Source organism: Pipistrellus kuhlii, unplaced genomic scaffold (genome assembly GCF_014108245.1).
Source record: "Pipistrellus kuhlii isolate mPipKuh1 unplaced genomic scaffold, mPipKuh1.p scaffold_m20_p_10, whole genome shotgun sequence".
Lineage (NCBI taxonomy): Eukaryota > Metazoa > Chordata > Mammalia > Chiroptera > Vespertilionidae > Pipistrellus > Pipistrellus kuhlii.
In genome coordinates, this window is record NW_023425405.1 from 36,321,294 (window position 1) to 36,343,350 (window position 22,057).

The window sequence follows — 22,057 nt, forward strand, 5'->3', positions numbered from 1 at the left end:
TGGCAATAATCTAGAGATTTATTTTCTTTTGAATGAAAGCATTTTGCCCACACAGGAGTCTGGGTGCCAAGGAGATTTGTTGTGGCACGTAGTGTCTCCCCTAGGTGGTCTTGTTGTCTCCTGCGTGGTCGCCCACTTCAAGCACAAAAGCCCAGGTTGGCATCTAGAGTGGTGCCTCGTCATTGTAAAGAGGTGCAGCCCTCCTTCAAGCCTGATCTAAACACGGGCTTAAAATTGGAGCCACTCGGGCTTTACAGCTACTTAAAATAGCTGTGAAATGAGGTCTGCCATCCTTCATCTCAAAGGCAGTGGTCCTCAGTGTTTCAAGTCTCCTGTTTTGTCTCTCCCTTCACCCTCCCCACTCTCCCTCCTCTCCCCCTGGCATGGCTTTAAAAAGTAAGAGTTTATTTTGCAGGTAAGCAGTCCTGTAGGTAGCAAACAATCCAGTCCTCTATAGCTCCCTGAGGAGCAGGATGGATGAGTCCACTTTTATGGTGTGTTTTTTTTAACAGCAGGAGCATCTCCCTTTGCAGACTTTGGCAGTTTTCCTGATCATCCGGGCCAGCTACACACCTTAGAAAGTCCCTGTGAGCCCACAGCCTAGCCTGTCCGTCCTATTGGGAATACAAAGGGTTTTGAGAAGTTGTGTCACATGAGCGGTTCCCCTGCTTAGTTCACCCAGGCATTTCCAGGCGCTGACTTTTAAGCCCCTGGGCAGCTCACCTTGCTTCATTATTACCGAGAATTAGTACACATGGCTGGCTTCTGCACGTGTAATCAAAGCCACTCATTTCTTTGAAGAGGGCCTTTTCTGTGTTATGCTCTGTTTTCTGTAAAAACAGAAAATATTCAGGGAGGTCTTGGTCTCATAACCTTCACAGTGCTTAGCTAAAGTAAGACTATACTATAAGGTTTGATTTCTTTTTTCTTTTTTTCTTTTTTTGAGGTACAACAAAAATGTTAATAAATTTGGAGGAAAACGGAATTAAATTATTTCCTATTCATTCATTTATGTTTGATATAATAATATCCTTGAGTGAAGTGATTTAAAAATACTCTTCTCTTTCATTGACACACACAAAAGGGTGAATCTATTTTAAAAACTCATTTTTTGCACACTTACAGTTTAGAACATTGAAAAATTTGACTTCAGTTTTCCGAGCATTTGTATAGATTCACACTTACCAGTAGTGTTATATCCAACACAGTTCAAATGAAGCTAAAATGCTGAGCCTGGGGTTTATAGACTCTAAATCTGAAAGGATCTTATTATGTGTGTTTTTTCCATATGTTGGTTTAGGCCAGAAATTGTAGGAGTTTGGACAGAGACCTGGACCCTCAGGTGACTGTAATTACCTATATAATTTCTGGGTACATTGTTGTTATTGCTGTGTTGCTGTTACTTTAGGAAAAAATAACATATGTCATGCCATGTGGTCTGTAGGTTACAGTCCCTAATTCCACAAAATAAGTATGAATTGACTGTCTTCTATGCATCTAGTGGTATATAGCCAGTTGGAATCCGAGGGGACTGGAATTTTTAGCTTGTGATCCTTTGATCTTAATGTCATCAGATAAAATGGGGCCATGACTGGTTTCAAGGAGATATAAATATGCTGATCAGCTTAGTAAATGAAAACAAATGGAATAATATTCACCAGAAAAAAATGTCAAAACATATGAACCTCTGTCTTATAAAGCTCATATTATTAAAAATTATTCACATACAAATAAAAATAGTATTCTATAATAATTTTTGGAAAGATAAGTGAGCATGACTTTTGAACAACAATCTATAATAATTAAAGCATAATATGCTAATTAGACTGGACAGCCTAACAATGTTCCAGAGGACCTTCCCTAGCTTACCAATGAAGCTGAGGCTGCAAGGGATGAGGCAAGCCACTACGACTCCGAGGACCAAGCCCCTTGCATGAATTTCGTGCATGAGGCCTCTAGTCTATATATATATAAAAGGCTAAGTGCATGGCTAACCGGCTGACCAGCTGGTAGCTATGACCACACTGACCACCAGGTGGCAGATGCTCAACGCAGGAGCTGCTGAGCGACAGCAACTTTACAGAGTGCCCTCTCACTCTAGGACCCTCGGGGATGTCAGACTGCCGGTTTTGGCCTGATCCCCGTAGTCCAGGCTGAGGGACCCTACCTTTCGAAGGGACCCCACTCCACAGATGCCCTTTGAGCCCCTATGCCACTCCAGGTGCGGCCAGCTGGGGAGGGAGTGAGGGAGGTTGGCTCCAGGGCATGTCAGCCTGTCTTGCCCAGCCCCACCAAGCCCCTGCCCGCCACCTTCTAATTAATTTCCTTTCAATGTGCATGAATCTGTGCCCTGAGCATCTAGTCCTTTGATAATAGGCTCACTGTATTTTTCCATTGAGATACATACACACATACATGCACGTGTGTGTGTGTGTGTGTGTGTGTGTGCGTGTGTGTAAATATATCTAATGCTAATGGGAGTTTATAGCCATTTTAACTGGAAAAAATAATTGATATGCTCATGTTATTGGTGAAATTTATTCTCTCATTAGAGATTTTTAAGCACAGAGGACCCATAAGCCTGGCTTTGTGCTTTTAAATGATATCTTAGTTTCTACAAGGAGAATGGTTTGTAGGAGGGGCAAGAGTGGGAAGCAGGGAGGCAGGTCAAGAAGGACTTGTTGAGGTCCAGATAGGAGATACATGATTAATGATGTTGAGCATCTTTAAATATATCTGTTAACCATTTGAATGCCCTCTTTTAGGAAATGTTTATTCAAGTGCTTGCCCCATTTTTTTTTGGAGTGGATTATTTTAAATCTTTTTTAAAATTCCAATGTGCATTCAATATTATTTTGTATCAGTTTTAGTGGACAGCATAATGGTTAGACAAGCTTATGCTTTACAAAGTGTTCTCTCGATATTTCAAGTACCTGCCTGGCACCATGCATAGTTGTTACAACATTATTGACTATATTCCCTATGCTGTACATTACATCCCCATGACTGTTTTATAATTATAAAAATAAATTTGTACCTTTTTAAAAAATATTTTTATTTGTTTCAGAGAAGAAAGGAGAGGAAGAGAGAAAGAGAAACATCAGTGATGAGAGAGAATCATTGATTGGCTGCCTCCTACATACCCCTACTGGGATCCAGCCTGCAACCTGGGCATGTACTCTGACCGGGCATCGAACCATGACCTTCTGGTTCATAGGTAGACACTCATAGGTAGACCGGCTACGCGAACTGGGCTAATTTCTGCTTTTGTGATCTTTCTCTCCCCAGGCTTTTCTGTGGACATGTGTCTTCACAGCAGTTTTCTTAAGACAGAGTTTTTATTTCTCTGTGCAAGTCTCTGTGCACATATCCTAGTTATAAATATTGAATGACATGAGGCTTACTCATTAAATTGAATTTCTTTGGGGTTACTCTTATGTAGCATGTCAAGTAGCCAAGATTTATTATGTATTATGTTGATGCTTGGGAAATAAGGTCATTTTTTAAATGCTTACATTTTTATAATTCATTTGTAGTTTAATGAAAATCTAATTGGTAGTTGTATCAAATTTTATTATTGCTATTATTTGGGATAATCTCTGGGGTGTATTTTCTGCCTACTCCGAAGAATGTAAGACCGTATTGTAAGGGTTTCTTTTTGTTTTTAGGGTGGTTTTTTTGTTGTTTTTGTTGTTGTTCATTAATGGCAATTTTTATTTTAGTAGTTGACTTACAGCAAGATTAAGTGAATTAAATTAACTTTGCTTTCCTAAGTTTTACATTATTTGCAATGCTTTTCATTCACTTCCATGCTTTTACAAACTTAAAACATACATATTTTAGTTAAGATCATATCACAGACATTTACTGTATTTCAGTATGTTGTAATTATGATTTTTAACTATGAAAAGAATAATCATATTAAAGCTGTGGTAGAAAACAAAGCAAAATAAGCTGCCCATATTTCCTCAGTTCTAATAGTGTAAATTTCCTTACTTTGTACTTAAGGTTTATTCCTGTTTTCCAACTCTATTGACTCTAAGGCTTAGAGTTTATATGACCTGTTATCTTGTTAGTTAGGGTCCTGCTGCCCTGGTCGGGTGACTCAGTTGGTTGGAGCATCATTCCTTGCAGGTTTGATTCCCAATCAGGTTGTTTCACAAGAAAGGATTTCCATGCTCACTCAGTGAAGGAACTAACCTTAAATATTTCCTATTTATTTTTTTTGTTTCTCAGAATGGCAAATAAATGAACCACCAGATAAATGTAGAATCTTAAGAATAGGATGCGGGCAAGCCACATGGGGTATTTGCTATAGCTTATTCATTATTGCCTATGTCTTTAGTAGAAAATATTTTATTGAGTGGGTAATGGGAAATTATGATGTCAGAGTCATGAAGGAATCATAAAAAAGAGTTGCTTTAAAGCAAAAAGAGACTAACAATAATGGCATACTACTGCACACCTATTAGAATGGCTAAGATCTGAAACACTGACAATAGAAGGCAAAGTATGAATGGGTGATTGTGATGTGTCAGTCACTTGTAATACAGATGCCACTCTGGTGGGAGATGTTGATAATGGGGAAGCTATGCATGTCTGGGACGGGGCATATGGGAAACCTCCATACCTGAAACTGCTCTAAAAAAGAAAGTCTTTAAAAAATAGAGAAAGAGAGAGGCAATAACTACCAATAATATAATAATAATAATAATAATAATAATAATAATAAAATTAGTCATGGCAATATCTAAATTTGGAGGTTTTTGAGAAGCCAATGAGGCATCTCCATCACAGTTTGCCCCAAAAGTCTTCTGGGACAGGAGTGGGACTAAGGCACTGGGCTGGAATAAGAATTATGTGGCCTGTCTTCTTCTATGAAACGTTCTTTCTCTAGACTTCTGCTTGGCTCTGGGCAAAAATAAAGAGATAGCTGATGACACTGAGGGTTCATAGGGGTGACCTGCCTGCCCAAGGGCTGCCTTGGGTGGTTCAGAAATGTCATTTTATTAGAGGGAAGTTCAGCTTTTGATGGACCCTGAGCCAGTGAGGTGTCTCCTTTCTGTTTTCCTCCCTTTCCCTCTTTGGGGAACGTCTTAGAGTTGTTTGATTTAACACAGTTCCAATGTCAGGCCATCGTTCTGGTGTTCTAATAAATGGGGGAGGGCTTTGTCGTGATATGAAAATATGAAGATAGATTGGGTCATAGCTCTCACACAGTTAAGGTACTGTAGACACTGAAGGTCTGTGAATCATTAAACGATTCTGGTCATAGTAGTCAAAATAGACATGTCTGCCAGGCAGAGCCCACGCGTGAATATATTTGACAAGTCTGTAACTTAATGGCTTTTTAGTGTCAGTCAAACAAATTCTACTTTGGTTTCTTGGCCTGGCTTCTATAGTCCTATGAAAACCCTACGATAGCAATTTTCAACTGGCGTGCTGCAAGAATTTTTAAAACATGCAATACCTGATGATGTAGTCAGGGCCATTGCCTCATTTCCCTTAGATTGTCAAATGGAAAAATGACAACAGCCAACACAATAATAGCTGTCCGGTGTGAATGAATCAAAATAATACTTTTTTTTTTTTTTCCAGATCAGCAAAAAGTATGTTTTTTTGATGTGCCACAGAATTTTAGTAATTAGGTTGTGTGCACCATGATGAAAAACGTTGAAAATAACTACCCTATGAAGTTGAAAATGTGAAATTTAATATTTATAAAAGGTGTAAACAGTATAGCCTTTTTCTGCCTTACCATGCAGTTAAGAAATTAAGAACGGGAAATTTCACTTTGGTGCCTGTCTCAAAAACATTAAAGTGGTGAGAATCTATTCTCTTTTCAAAGTTCTTAAAAAATGTAATGACAGATTTTTTTTTTCTTTCCTTCAGAGCTTAATTTACACAGCAAATCAAGGGAGAAAATTCTGTATTGCTTTATTGGAGATGTACATTTATGTACAGCCTAACTAGGTATATGTTAGTTTGTTGGGACTGCCATAACAAAGGACCACAGGCTATGTGGTGACTTAACAGAAATTTGCTTTCTTACACTTAAGGAAGCTAGAAGTCCAAGATCAAGGTGTCCACAGATTTGGTTTTTTCTGAAGCCCCTTAGCTTTGCTTGCAGATGGCCATGTTCTCACTGTGTCCTCACATGTTCCCTCCCCCTCCCTCCGCCTGTGTATTGTCTGTATCATAATCTCCTCCTCTTACAAGGACTCCAGTCTGATATGACCCGAGTTCTTATGACCCATATGATTCCATGTTACCCCAAATTACCTCTTTAAAGGTCCGACCTCCAAATACAGTCTCATTCTGTGATGCAAGGTTAGGACTTCAACAAAAAATTTGGAGGGACACGGTTTAGCCCATAACACTAAGGGTCAAAATGAAGTTGTTGTTTTCCTCAGCTGTCCAGGTGGACTTCTTCCTAATTACAGAAGAGGATGATGCTCTAGCAAGGCACCAAGTCTGACATTTCCTTGCAGAGCTGGTTGGAGCCGATGAACTCTGGGCCTCATGCTCCTTCAAGTTTGCTGGCTTCTCTGTGGGTTGGTCAGTGCTTGTTTTTAGTGCTTATGAACATCAGTTGACTTCTTTTGGGGACTACATTTTACTTTTATTTATTTATTTTAAATACATTTTTATTGATTTCAGAGAGGAAAGGAGAAAGAGAGAGGGAGGGAGAGAGAGAGAAACATCAATGATGAGAGAGATTCATTGACTGGCTGCCTCCTGCATGCCCCCTACTGGGGATAGAGCCCACAATCAGGTCATGTGCCTTGACCAAGAATCGATCCGTGACCTCCTGGTTCATAGGCCAGCCCTTAACCACTGAACCACACCAGCTGGGCAAGCACTGCATTTTATTTAATTTATGCACTGCTCTCTGCTGACTATTTGTTTTCTACTTGCGGTTTTTATGTATGATGATAATACCAGTACTACATACAAATTATTTTCAATTCTCCATTTAACACTGAGTTACTCAGAGGGTAAATGGGAAATGTGTCGAAGGTTAGATTTCTTAAGAAATCTTTATTTTTCAATTTATTAAAAAATCAAAAGTATCATCACATAAGCATGCATTTTATATGTAATGAAAATCATTATATATTTACTAGTGTAGACCTTTTTTGTAGTAACAAATTTATTTGTATCTAAATAATCAAAATAATGGACTTGGGTTTTAGTTTTTAAAAAATTCATATTTCATAACTTCATGTTAATCTATTTTTGACACATGTAAGCACACATTTTAGAATGTCAGTGTGCAATTACATATTCTTAGCACATGTCATTTGTGAAAAGCACTTTAAATCTAAGTACATTCAATTGAGCATAATTAAAATATCAAGATACATATTCTTCATATACATTTTGCCACTTAATTTTTTAAGTAGCTATAAGTATCTACCATGTGAATTCAAATTAAAGGGAGGTGATTAAATTACAGTTATCATTAATGCTTTTTAAAATATAGCAGGAATTACACTATGTTAAAAAAATACACTGCTATTTTCCGTGGACAGCAGATTAATGATGAAATTGACTTTTTAAAAATACAAGACTTAATATTCTCTGCGTAGTCTCAAGATTTGCCTCTAATGGTTGTTGTGTATGTGGGGGAGGGATCATAAGAAAGCATGCTTTTCATCTTACAGGATTTATTTGATTCAACTCCCTAGGTCATGAGAAAATATGTTCGGGGATACTATCTTGATTAGTAAAGCGTTGGAGAAAGTTCGTAACAGGTGAAAGAAAATGGTTTATGGGGAAGTATGAACTGGGGATCCTAAACTGATCCATTTGGTAATATATCTAGATATTTTATGCCATTTCCTGTGGTAATAATGTGCAGTCATTTTTAAGGCATGGATAGCCTTAAAATATAACTTGTGCCCTTGCTGGTGTGGCTCAGTTGGCTGGGTATCATAATGTGTACTGCGGGGTTGATAGTTTGATTCCCCGTGGAGGGTGTGCAGGAGGTGGCCCATCAGTGTTCTGCTCTCACATCTATGTTTCTCTCTCTCCTTTTCTCTCTAAAAATCAATTTTAAAACTTTTTCACAATTATTAGACCTACAGTATGTTAAGATCATTTTTGTGAGGGTCACTATTCTTGGAGTGGAGAAATTAGGCAGTACATTAAGATTGTGTTGCCTTTTTAAATATTTTATTTCTTGAAATTCTTTCCTACAATAAAATTATCTATGCAGAATCAGGGTGTTAACCATGAAGTAAATCATTATAGAGCTTGGCAAGAGGAGTTGGGACGGCAAAATTGTGGAAAAGAAACAGAGAAATAAAGCTAACCTAGGATCTGCGATAGAAGCCACACTTCAGATTCTGTGCAGACTGTCTGCCTAGCCCATTTCAGAGAGGAGGTATTATAAGAAAAAAACCTGTATTTTACTCCTAGCCATGAGGACTGTATCATGTGAAAGATTATAGGCCCTTCTTCATTTGAGAGGCCTGATGCTAGGGGTTCCTGCTGACATAGTTGTAGCGTCAACAGTCCCATTACCTGACTGGTTGCTCTTGTGGACTTTAGATAGCAATCACGACAGCTAATTCCGTCATATGGACATGTGAAGTCTCATTTGCACTGATAGCAGGATGAGGCATCCAGCATCCACTTGGGGGGATAGCTTTAAAAGCTCCCCAAATCAGAAGTTGTCTTGACCATTAAGGTCAATGTGTTGCCCTCACTTCCAGCAGTCACGTTACCTGGCCAGAGGAATGCATTGGGGGACCTTTTGTGCTACACACAATATAGTCTCCCTTTCAGTCCCTTTGTGACAGTGCTTCACGTTTTCAAGATGATTTGCAGTGTTGGGGGCAGTCCACACCCCAATGGAGCAGCAGACCCACAAACATAGTGTGTGTGGTGGAATATGCTATTGTAGTTACCCAATCAGGTTACAATCTGGCCATTGACTTTTTTACAGCTTCTCCAGTAGGGTATGGCTAACCATTTCTCAGTCACAAAAGTATGTCAGAATTAAAAATGCCCACAATTTATTGAATGTCAGCTTAAATTTAATTATGTTGAGCTTTACTACATCACCCATTACTCACTAAGGTGTGTTCTTCTCCCTCTCCCCTTCTTTCTTTACCTGGCATAGCTACTTTTATTAATCCTCAGTATAACTGTGCTTTCCTCAGAAAGAAAGGTTAACTTACAGGTTTCCAGGGAAAGAATCATTTGAGAACTCATTTGTACTTACATTAAAGGAGTTTGATAAGTTAAGTTCACCTACGTAGAGTTCTATCCTACATTAATTCATAGTAATCAATACCATTGATTGAGCACTGCAGAATGCTAGAGACTGGGATAAAAGCTTCAGGTATGTTTTCATTTAATCCACACATACTCTTGTAAATAACAGCTAAGATACTACATGCTTCATGAGGGTAAGATCTTTGTCAGTCTTGTTCATACTTACTAACTAGTGGACACAGAGTATTTATGGAAAGCATGAAGAGCATTAATGTCCATGTGCCCATTTTACAGATGGCATCAGTTTGGAGTGGGTAGGTATAGAAGTTTTTCAAAGCCTAGGCTGTCAGCCGTGGGGGGGGGGGCTGCTAGGTCAGTTGCAGCCCCCCCCCCCCCCCCCCCCCGGCAGTTCCTAATTTCTTGACCCATTGCTCTGTGTCAGTCACCATGCTGGACAGTTGGTACTTTCTGCCTTAGGAAGCCCTCAGAGTGAGTCTGAATTGGTGTCAACTCTTTGGTCCAAATGAGAGATCTGAGTTAGCAAGGAACTGCCTGAGGTCACAGACAAGGAAGTGATAAAGCCGAATTAAAATCCAGGTTCTTGTGACTCCATTGCTATTATCCTGAGCCCCTGTGCTATATTTAGATAAAACTCACACCAGTGTAATTCTTTTGTAAGCCCTTGTGAGTGAAATTAAAAATATGTCCTAGTTGTACATGTCTGAGTTTGAACTATTCCTCAAGGATTCAGACTTGGCAGGATTTAGGGATTTTACTCCCTAAGGACTTGGGGCTTCCTTAGGATTTATTGCCAAATCTACAAAGAAAAGTTTGATGCATCTGATGAAAGTCTATCATATTGTACTTGGGAGAGAAAAACCTCTCCTCCATATTTCTTGATGTACTTTAGTGTCTCTGAATCATTTATCTCTTCCAATACAGAGTCCCTTCAAGTCTCAGGAATTCAAGTGTAAGTGATCAGGTTAACCCAAGATTCAGGCAGATACTTTGTTTAAACAAGAAAGAAAGAAAAAAGGAAGAAAAAAAAAAAAAGCAACTTAAACGAATCGTTTTCAAGCACAGACTTTTTGACACTCAGAAAATCAATACAATGGTTCTGAGCTTGGGTTAGGATTCAGGCCAGCCTTAGGTTCAAATTCTGTCTCTTCTTTGGACAGCGTTCTGTGCTTTTGTGTTATCATCTCCGGAGTGGCAGATGGGAAGGGAAGGGACACGAGTCCTTACTGGGCTGTCTTTCCCTCTGCTGGGAGAGGCCTCATAGGTCAGGACCCATGGTTTGGAGAACATAGGCATTGTAAAAAAAATCCTTACAAACTGGTCAGTGAGAATTCCCTTACCAGTCTTTGAATTTTAAGCAACAAAATCTGGCCTCTCATTTACCTTCAGGCTCTTACTTTCTTGTAGGACCTCTTGGTTAACAACTGTTCTGTAACTAAAGGGTAAAAAGAACAACTCCTGAAGCAAGAGGTGACACAAGCTGGAGACTCGCTCAGAAAGGTGGATTAACTGTATTCTGCTTCGAGCTCCATGGGACTGATGCAAAAATGGATCAAAACCAGTCCCTTAGTCAAGATTAGAAAGCTGTAGTGATTCAGGATGCTCCCAGATCCATGAGTTGGGCAGAAAGGGACTCCTAGCTACAGACAGAAAGAGATCTGCTCTACCATCCACTGTGCCATGAACAGCACTTAAATACCTTTTCAAGGAACTTAAGGCCCAACATATCTCCGCTTCTTTTATTTTTCTAGTCTTGGACTCCATTTTTAAAAATTACTGACTCTGTAAATGGGTGTTAACGTATACTGATGCAAAGGTCTCCATATGACGTTTTGTTCAGAATATTCCTGACTTCAAACATCTTTAAGAAAAATTGTTGAGATTTTATTTAGGAAGATTGCTTTGACTTTTAAATGAATTTATGGAAAAATTGACACCTTTACATTTGACTATTATATCCATTTATAGGAGGATTGACATTGTTTACATTTGCATTTTAAATTATCCTACTGGAAAATTGACAACAACTTTTTATTTTCTGGTCTAATTATTAATACTTTTGTTTTTCTAGTATTCAAATACTTGTGTCCCTTTTTTAAAAAAAATCTGTATTTTTCTTAATTTTTACTTGTAGTCATTTCATGTTAGACCATTATTTATTAATGCTACTTATAAAACAATGTTAATGTGAAAGATATTTTGGTATAGTGGTTCCATATTTTTCCTGTAAAGATATAATTAATGTATGATTTTGGTTTTTATTTTCACCTGATGATATGTTTCTATTAATTTTAAAGAGAGGGGAAGGGAAGGGGGGAGATAAAGAGAAAGAGGGGGGGGGGGAGAAACATCTATGTGAGAGATAAACATTGATCCATTGCTTCCGTAAGCACCTTGACTGGGGATCAAACCCACAATATAGGTATATGTTCTGACCAGGAATCAAACTTGCAGCCTTTTAGTGTATAGGATGATGCTCCAACTGACCCACCTGGCCAGGGTGATATATAACATCTTTGATTGCCAGGTTCCTTTGGTAATAGGCTGGGTACAAACCCACCTGTTATTCCTCACATGGTCTTTTCTCTACACACATAGGTGTCTGAATCTTAGTTTGCTCTTGTTATAAACACTTTAGTCACATTGGATTAGGGTCTACCCCTATGACCTCGTTTTTACTTCAATTACCTCTTTGAAGGCCTTGTCTCCAAATATAATCACATTCTGACTCACGAGAGGTAGTATTCCACTGTTTAAATTTTGGTGGAACACAGTTCAACCCAGAACAGTTGCCTTAATCTTTCTATGCCTCCATTTCCTCCTAAGTAAAATCTGGAAAAAATACCACTGCTTGAGTGGACTGAAGATGTACATATAATGCATGCAAAGCAAGATGCTGATAGTCCATGATGGATGCTTAAGGAATATTTATTATTTTACTCCTGTTTCAAGCTCCTTGAGAACAGAACTGCTTTCTCACTCATCTTGTGTCCTCACAGTTCCTAGGACAAACTTTGAACATAATTGCTTATACATATTTGTTGGGCAGACACATAAATGAATTGATTAGATCTCAGAAACAAGTCTGCGGTCATATATGCATTTCTCTTTAGATGGGCCCAGATCCTGGGTAGTAACTAAAAATTTCAGTAACAAAGAATGTTCCAGGAAACCTGTGGAAAAGTCAGTGTCCCCACGGTAAATATAATATTGCCCCACAGAGCCAGTTCTAGTATGGAAAATCTTCCCCTGTCCTCCATGCCTCGCACTCTGGAAAGTCACCAGGAAATGATTTGTGGCAAAATTGCCCACACACAAAAGGAACCGCATCTTCACACAGCCGGAGCTTTTAGGTGATGAGGGACACAAAGACATGGCGCACAATAGGTGTTCCTGTCCGTGGATTCGGCTGCCTTTGATCTCTGCAAAGGAGGGACCCGGGCAAAGTACTGTGAATGGATAATAGACCAGGAGGCAGCAGAGCAGCAGGCAGTGGGCTCAGTGATCAAGTCGTGGTGATGCCCGGACACCGTGCATCTGATAAGCATCTTCTCTTGGTGCCTTGGAGTCTCATTTCCTTCCAGCCTGACTCCAAAGGACCCATTCATCTCTGGCACCTCGACAGTGTGCCACTCGGAGTCTGTAGGTTCTTTATTTCCGAGCCCACCAGAGGTAACGAGGACATCATTATTTTCCCCTCGTATCACTGTACTCTTTCTTCCCGCTGCTTCTGTTCCCTGCAGCTCTCTGGGGTGGATTTGACTTCTGTATCATCCTTAGTGATTAGAATTCCCTTTGTTGTGCTGAAAGAACTGATACCTATGGTTTGGCCTGGGGTGTGGGGAGTTGAGTCTACATTCTTATTTTATTGTATATAATGTTAACGTTTACAGGCATTAGTAAAGATGAAAAAAAAAAAAAAAGAAGAAAAAGGCATCAATTCTATATGTAAGGATTATACCCTTTAATAGTGGTACCACTTGGATATGGATGAAAAGTTTGTTATGAGGTCAGATGTAAAAACATATGAAAGTTACACGGAATGCTAGAATTTGAAATCACAACTTGAAATAGGCCCTATAAAGCAGTCTCGAGATGGAAAGGTATCCTAGAGATGATGTAGTGAATGGAAATGATTCTCAGCTCCCTTGTACATCCAATCACGAAGGAACATTTTCAAAGGGCAGATACAGAAATTCTCAATTAATTTGTCTGGAGTAGGGTCTAGAAATTTTTTTTTTAAATGTATTGACAGTATTTTACAGATGCCTCCCCCTCTCCCTCCTCCCTTTACACTCTTCTACCAGGCTCTTGCCCCACCCTGGGCCTTCCCCACACTGTTGTCTGTGTCCATGGGCCATGCATATCTCTCTATATAAAAGCCTAAGTGACCTGACGACTGGATGACTGGCCGGTAGCTATGATGTGCACTGTCCACCAGGGGGCAGACGTTCAATGCAGGAGTTGCCCCCCTGGTGATCAAGGTGCTCCCACGGTGGGAGCACTGCTCAGCTGACCAATGAGGGCCAGGCTCAGGGCTGGCAAATGCATCTGTGGCGGCCTGAGCCCCTCCCACCTCTGTGGCAGCGCTACTGAGCAGAGGCAGAGGCAGAGGCAGAGGCAAGTGCTGCAGGGCTGGGATGAGTGGGAGTGGCACAGTGCCCGCCTGGGCTTGGGCTCCTCCCCATCCGCTTGCTGCTTCATGCACTACTATATTCCTTGGGGCGGTGTCAGGCTGCCGATCCCCCAAAGGGTCCCGGATTGTGAGAGGTCACCGGCCAGGTGAGGGACCCCACCTGTGCATGAATTCGTGCACCAGGCCTCTAGTAAGCATATACATTTTTTAGTTAATCTCTTCCGCCCCTTCTACCTTCTCCCTTCTCCCCTCTGAGATCTGTCAGCCTGTTACATGCTTCCATGTCTCTGGATCTGTTTAGCTTGTCAGTTTATTTTGTTTATTAGGTTCTACTTATGAGTGAGACCCTTTGATATTTGTCTTTCCTTGACTGGCTTATTTTACCTTGCATAATGTTCCTCAGCTCTCTTCATGCTGTCTCAAACAGTTAAGAGAGTCTTCTTTTGTACAGCTGCATAGAATTCCATGCTGTAAATGCAGCAGAACATTTTTATCCACTCATCTACTGATGGGCACTTGGGCTGTTTCCAAATCTTAGCTATTGTAAATGAAGCTTCTGTGAACTTAGGGGTGCGCATATTCTTTCTGATCGATGTTTCAGGATTCTTAGAAGTGGGATTGCTGGATCAAACAGCAGTTCCATTTTTTATTTTTTTGAGGAAACTACATACTGTGTTTGACAGTGGCTGTACCAGTCTGCATTCCCACCAGCAGTGCATGGGGATTCTGGAAGTCTAAAGCTCTGAAAAGCGATTGTAATATGCAGCCAGGAAGGAGAATCATGAACTTAGAAGCTGGAGGAAACAACCAACGTGTTCGGAGTCACTGCTGTGTCTTGAGCACTGTGCTGGCTGCAACACAACCGCCCTCTCTTTGATCCTTATAAGAAGTGAGATAGTTTGACAAAAAGGGGCAGAGGCTCGGTCCTCACCTGGGGCACTCGGCTGCCTCCTTCCCTGCTGTTGGCAATGCTTGTTAAGTGTGCACCGAGTTCCTGCCTTGTTCTTCAAGATCAACATGCACCGCCCACTATCCATCCTACCCTTGGTAGGCATGGTCTTACCCACTTTTGAGCTTTTAGAAATCAGCCTCTGGCTAATTCTAGATCAGCAAATCTTTCTGAGCAATCTTGCCCCCCCAAAATTATTTGTTTTTAATTTTTACTTATTTGCACAACCTGAGAGCCCAGGTCAGAAGCACAAACATAATCTTTACTGTGTGCTTAGCACAGATCCTAGGTCAGGCCATTTCATCTCTTCATCCTGCCACATTGGATTCCCTTCCTGTCATGTAGAGAGGGGCAGCAGCAAACACACAAAATACTCAAGGGCTGTAGCCCGTGAGGCTTGGTCTCCTGCCTGCCTGCAGGCTGCAGCTGCTTGGAGCACAACCTGGCTGCGCTGGGGCCTGGAGGAGTGGGAGCAGAACGCCCTTGTGCGGACCGGAGGACCAGCTCCTGGATGTGCTCACCTCCTTTCCACGTCAGAAGGGCCTTTCTCGGGCCTGAATCTTGAAGAATCCAACCCAGGTTTCTCCTGCCAAGATTACTTGCTCCGGAGAGTCACCTAGGAGAGATGGAGGTGATGGGCGAAACACAGCAGAAGCGCATGCGGCAGTGTGGAAGTCTAGGCTCAGGAGCCCTCCGCTGCCTTCTGTCTAAACCAGTGGTTCTAAGCCTTCCTAATGCCGCGACCCTTTAATAACTGTTATTAAATATGTGTTTTCTAGTGGTGTGAGGCTCTACACTATATAGACCCACAGGCAGAGAACCGCCAGCAGGGTCACCTAAAACCATCGGAAAACACAGATATTTACATTACGATTCATAACAGTAGCAAAATTACAGTTATGAAGTCGCAACGAAAATAATTTTATGGTCGGGGGTCACCACAACATGAGGAACTGTGCTAAAGGGTCGCGGCATTAGGAAGGTTGAGAACCACTCGTCTAAACCGTTGTAACGTTTAATGGAGAAAAGGAAACTCTCAGGTCTGTTTTCAAGAACACGTATGTCTTGATTAAGGTATGAAGTTGGTAAAAATGGGAAAACAATTTGATTTAAAGAGTTAATGAATGCAAATTTTGGAGTAGGAGGAGATTGCCATGTGTATTAAGTTAGGCAGAAGTATGTAGGTTTCCTTATAGAATAACCGCATGGTCTGTGTAGAAGAAATAAAACAAATACAGCAGAAAATAAAATAAACCGTCTGTAATCTGCCACCTCAGAAGCACGGGTGTGGTGTGTCTCTCCCATGTGATGTGTGGGCAGAGCTGGGGCAGGTGACCATGCATTGACACAGAGTTTTCACTTCACATAAAAGTGAGCGGTCGCCATCATTTTTCATTGGCAGGATAGACTCTCGTTGCATGGCATACACGAATTCACTTAATCCTCACCTTACCGCTGGATGTTTATGTTGTCCCTCATTTTTATTCCTCGGTGTTCTTCAGAGACCATTGCGGTAGCTGGTTTTGATTAGTGCAGGCTATTTCGTCCGCGTGTGTGCATTGGTGAATAGGATCAAAGGCTCTAGCGAGAAGTAGTTGGAGATGATATTGACCCAAATTGTGCCCGTTGCCATGGCGGCATCTCCTAAGCTGCATGTGCCGTTGTCTGTGGTCTAGTTCGGTGCATTCGCTACATAATAAAGACTCTGAACTAGAACTGTGTGTCGACCTCAGTTCGGATGGTATGAAAATGTAATATATTTGTGACAAGGAATAACAAGTTGAAGTACAGTAAGAAGGAATGTAATTGCTTATGATAAATATAGGCTTAGCTTCAAAATAGCTAGCTTAAAATTTCCCTTAGAGTGCACTTTAAAGATTTCCACTGATGATCTCGGAGGAGTGGCACCCAGCCATTGCTGGAATGAAATAGCACACGTTGTTCAAAGTTGGGGCCGTAATTGATTTAATGCATATTTTTGCTACTTTGACATTTATCTTATATGAAAAGAATAATTCTATACACAGGTAATACATAAATAAAATCATAATACTGTGTAACTCCAGAAAATAGTGTTTGATGATTGCCCTGATTTTTTTTTTAGGAGAAGAAAGAAATAGCTTTCATCTATTATAAGTGTTCATGTTTACTGGCTACGTGTGGGTCATTGAGGAAATCAGGAAGCCCTTCCTATTCCGACGGACACTGTTGGATTTCCATTTTATCGCTGCCTTTGTGACCGTGGCTTTGGGCCCTGTGATGGCAGTTGATTGCCTTTCAAGGACTCTGTCATTTGAGGGTGAGGTCTCTGGTGAGGCCAACAGAAGTCTCTCTGTTTTCAGCTAAGTCTCTGGTCTTTGCTTTCCTTCGACCTTCACACGGAGGAGATAGGGCCTACAATGACCAGAGCTCACACCCCAAAGTGACAAAGAGTCCTCAAAGGGCAATCAACCGCCATCACGCGGCTCAAAGCCAAGGCCCCCTTGGCAGTCACTGTATTTTGATTTGAACTCATCATCACTGACTGTTTTCGTTGATGGGACAAGGATAGAAAGTGCGGCCTCTTGAGGCTAGAATATTCAGAGCTCCGCTGAGGATGATCACTCACCTCTTCCTGAACCGTTTGCCATGACCCTGCTTTGATCATACTTTTCTTTTTTCCTCTTTAGGCAGGCGGTTCCCAGGTGATCTTCACAAACCCTTTGGAAATCGTCAAGATCCGCTTGCAAGTGGCTGGGGAAATCACCACCGGCCCCCGAGTCAGTGCTCTGTCTGTCGTGAGGGACCTGGGGTTCTTTGGGATTTACAAGGTAACTTTCCTTCCTGTCATTTGTCTGACTGCGTGCTCGTCTCCTAAACCAGTCCCTGTTCGAAACCGATCCCTCATGCTTCCATGCCTGGAAAGGGTCATTGCCATGTCTGTGGTCTGGTGTGGTGCATTCGCTACGTAATAAAGATTCTGAGCTGTAGCTGCTGCCGTCCACAGGGCACCTTCATGCCAGTGAGAAGGAGGTGCCCTTCCTGCCCTCCACCAAAAAGCTGTCCTTAGAAATACACAAGTCAAGGCTGGCTGGAGTGAATGGTGCCCGCTGGTGCTGTTCAGCGCGCAGGTCTGTGCAGCCACACTGGCTGGAGCCTTCTTTGGGTTTGTTATTGATACAGCGATTCCCGATTCTCGGTGTTGTCCGCCACGCAGGAGAGATGCCCGATCCCAGGGGACCATCTCTAGGGAGGTATGCTGAGCCCAGGGTAAGAAGTCCACCCCAGATCAAGAATGTATTTTCTGATCCTATACATCCCAGTCCTGTCCATATATGGATAACTTGTCATAATTGTGTTGAATCTTAACCATTTTTTCCCGTAGAAAATAGTTTTTTTCAGAATGATTGGGAAACCAAATTTTTAGAAGTGTCTTAAAATTTGTGATTCACACTCCTCTCCCAAAGAAGGTATAATGGAACATACTAGAACTTCTTTCATATACACCCAAGCACACATGAGGTGTCATCAGTTTTCAATGAGAAAAATTAAAAAAAAAATTAATAACGTTCCATGGCCAACTTGAATAAGTAAACCTTTCGGGATATATATGGGATGAGAAGGCCAGTGTCTACTTAACATAGGTTTTGTTTATTTACATAGAATGTGTGTGCCCTTGACTGGGAATTGAACCCGAGATCCCTCTGTGCTCTGGCTGGCGCTAACCACTGAACAGCATTGGCCAGGGCCACTTGATCCACTTTCTGACTCAGTCACCCACGTGGTTTTGCAGTGTTTCATCTTTATGCCAGGTGGCCACTTCTGCACTCTGTGCACACAATGTCAGGGCGGTTGTTTTCTTTTTGCCCTGTCCTCCACTCATCCTGTAGAAAGGTACACTGCTTTTTGCCGTGAACTTTAAATGCCGGGTGTTGACATTCAGCATGGCATGTTGGGAGCTCCTACCCCCACGTGCACTTTTTTGCCCTTTTCCTTATTACTCATGTCTGCAGCTCACCGTGCTACACATCAGTGTTCGTCATAGTTGGGGTTGTTTTCAGTTACATTCATTTGCCTTCCTGTACTTCTCGAAGTCGAATGAGGGAGGAGTACCCCATCATCTGAGACTCTGTAAGGATCGAACATAATGGGATGCCCTCTTTTCCGGTGGCTGGTTTTTAGGGCGGGTAGGGAACTTGCCTTATAGTTTGGAGTCTGTGGAGCTCTGGGATAGATAACGCCGATTTTTTCAATGTAGCCCTTAAAATGCTCAATCTGTGAGTGTTTGCGGTGGAACACAATATTCTAGCTATTTCACTTACCACGTTATTGTCCAGCTGCAAGGAATAAACAGAATTGTCAACAGGCACAGCATGGATCATTTTGGGGGGGGGGGTAAATCAGTTTCTTTTCTAAATTTCTGGGTTCTGGCGGACTAAAACACAATGCAGCAGAATGTAATTTTGACAAGATGCCAAGCAGTCTTTCAACAGGTTGTCTCATGGAAAACACTTAGGTACTAACGGTAGTGACTGCTATGGAAATGTCTAGATGGATAAAATGGTAGAAACTTGTTTGCTGATACAGAAACAGAGACTGTTCGACTACCTGCGCATGATACGAGACTGAGACGTAGTCTTTTCATCTTCACGGCATTTCATAATCTTAATCCCCTTTAACAACCCCTGGAAGTCCCGGGCCTCCTGATTTTGTAGTTAGGGGAGCAGAGGCTGCCAACGAGGGTATCTGAGCTGAAATCGAGGATCAGAAGTTTCTTGTTTCCACTTTTGTGCTAAAATTGCTTTCCTGAAATGAGCAGGATTGCTCAAGTTGGAGCAGGAGACCTCTCCCATATAAAGTTAGTTTAATTACTAGTCTGGCGGTTTAATCCAGTTCAGAGGCATTCCTCCGGGCTGGGTGCTGCTTTGGTGCCTGGGTAATTACCAGGGGAAGTCGCTGGCACTCTGGAGCTTCCGGAAACTTGATTTCATTGCACGGGAGTGATCTCGCAGTCCTGTCCTTTCTGCTGGCCAGCGGTGTCCTCAGTTGAATTCCAGAATATCTGTAAGCCCTGCTTCACTTATCAGAGGTCACAGCTCCGTTCAGGCTGATCATCTTTATTGCCTTCCCAGGCGGTCCTCATTTATATCATCCCAGATGCCAGCCTTAGGTTCTGCTTCCTGTGACTCTCTGGGCACCCCACCTTACCCCACCTCTCCTTGGTCAGAAATCACATCAGCAACTCAACGTCCATTGTCTCATGGTTGTCAGAGCTTTGCTTTGCTGTGTTGTTTTTGTTGAGGATAGAACTTCTTAGTAATAAAGCTCTTCACTGACTCTTGTCTTGGTTGGGTAGAAAGATGCACAGGACTTGGAGTGACCTAAGACCTTTCCACCTGATATGCATCCCTCCATCTTTAGCTGGGACAGGTAATCTGCCTTCCTTCCCGGGTCCTTTTGTTGGCCCTTGTTAACATGACAATGCGGGACCCAGGAGGGGGGAGTGGTGGTTCTGTCCTGTGTGTTTAGGCCTGCGGTGCTTAACCTCCCTAAATTGGACTTAACCTGGCTTTCTATTTTCCTCCTGAATTGACTTGCAAAATAGCCCACTATTCTGTGACTTCCCTGTGAATGGTAATTAGAATACTTGCTTTAGAAATACATTTACAACTGAAAACAACAACAACAGGGGGATGAGGTAAACATTTCACATTCCTGAGGTTAGAAATAGTTCTAGCACCCTGTAAACAAAGACTCCTCTTTGGGTGCCATTTAGAGAGGTTTAGTTACAGCATTGAGTAGGTAGGTGATTGAAGTAAAGGCAGGATAATAAACTGCCTTTGAAAGAGCTTTTTGAATGTAATGTAGTTTTCAAAAAATCTGCAACTATACTGCTTTTCTTAAGAATGCATGAGGATGTGTTTCCCTTTCTCTAGGTAACTTGTTTTATTACATAAGCCCCTAGCGCATGAGATATGTAAAATAAATCATCAGAGAAAAGAAAGTGGCATATGTGGACTTGTGAATATTACCTTTCCTGTAGGAGCCAACAAAGGTTTGCTGAGGAGATGGATTGCACCCGAGGAATGGAATGGAACTTACTGTTTAACATTGAGTGTCAGCACAGCTCATGTAGGCTGAGAGATGCTTCCATAAGAAGCAAAGGAACAGTTTCTGTCTCTGAGTTCAGGAAGCGGGCAGGGAAGCAGTGACAGCCAGGATCCATCATGCAGTTGAAAATCATTTTTGGATTGTACTCCTGTGCGGTGCATTGGCTGCTGCCTGGAAAGTCACTGGCAAATATGGGCTGTATCTACTGTGTTCTAATCAGAGGTCTTTGTCCACTGCATTCTAGAGTATTCAGATATATAGTCATCCATGTACATACTTGTGCATGTGTGTTCATTCATCGTGTATGTGTCGATGAATCGTTGGACTACTGTCCACAAAACCAGAAAGCAAGTAATGATACATGTTCTTGATTATTCTGCTTGTTATCTCAAAGGGATGTCATTTGTTTTTAATGTATTTTTATTGATTTTCTTGTGGAAGAGAGAGAGAAACTTCAATGATGAAAGAGAATCATTGGTCAGCTGCCTCCTGCATGCCCCCTACTGGGGATTGGCCTGAAACTGGGACCTGTGCCCTGATCATGTGCCACATACATCCACCGAGTCACAACGGCCAGGCCTATTTGTTTGTGTTAAAGGGAATACAATTTTATGTTTCAAAGAAAAATCAGAAATGTCTGAAAGTAAAATTCTCTCTACCCCTTTTATTTTATTTTAATATATATATTATTGATTTTTTACAGAGAGGAAGGGGGAGGGATAGAGAGCTAGAAACATTAATGAGAGAGAAACATCAATCAGCTGCTTCCTGCACGACCCCCACTGGGGATGTTTCCAAAAGCAAGGTACATACCCTTGACTAGAATTGAACCTGGTACTCTTCAGTCTGCAGGCTGATGCTCTATCCACTGAGCCAAACTGGTTAGGGCCTCTCTACCCCTTTTAATCCCATTCTTTCTTCAAAGGATAACCATTGCTTGTGTTTTTCATATTATCTCTAAGAAAATAAAACCTACTTAGATCAATATTTACCTCTCTCCTCCTTCCTGCTTTCTCTTTCTCTCTATCCCTAATTGTATCCCTATAAGAATCTTGTGTGTGTGTGTGTTTTAGCAAAAATGGAATCTTTCTAAGTATACTGTATATCTTAAAGCTCTTTCCTCGTTTTATTTAATAGCC

At 41.5% G+C, this 22,057-nt stretch overlaps 1 protein-coding gene across 2 annotated transcripts in view; it reads left to right on the top strand.

Annotated features, from left to right (window-relative positions):
* Window positions 1–22,057, top strand: part of SLC25A13 (solute carrier family 25 member 13) — a 152,010-nt gene that overhangs the window by 106,526 nt on the left and 23,427 nt on the right. For both annotated transcript variants that reach the window (XM_045578417.1, XM_045578418.1), the window contains one exon: window positions 17,498–17,638. In XM_045578417.1, the coding sequence (XP_045434373.1) occupies window positions 17,498–17,638 (141 nt within the window). The remainder of the gene's footprint in view (window positions 1–17,497; window positions 17,639–22,057) is intronic.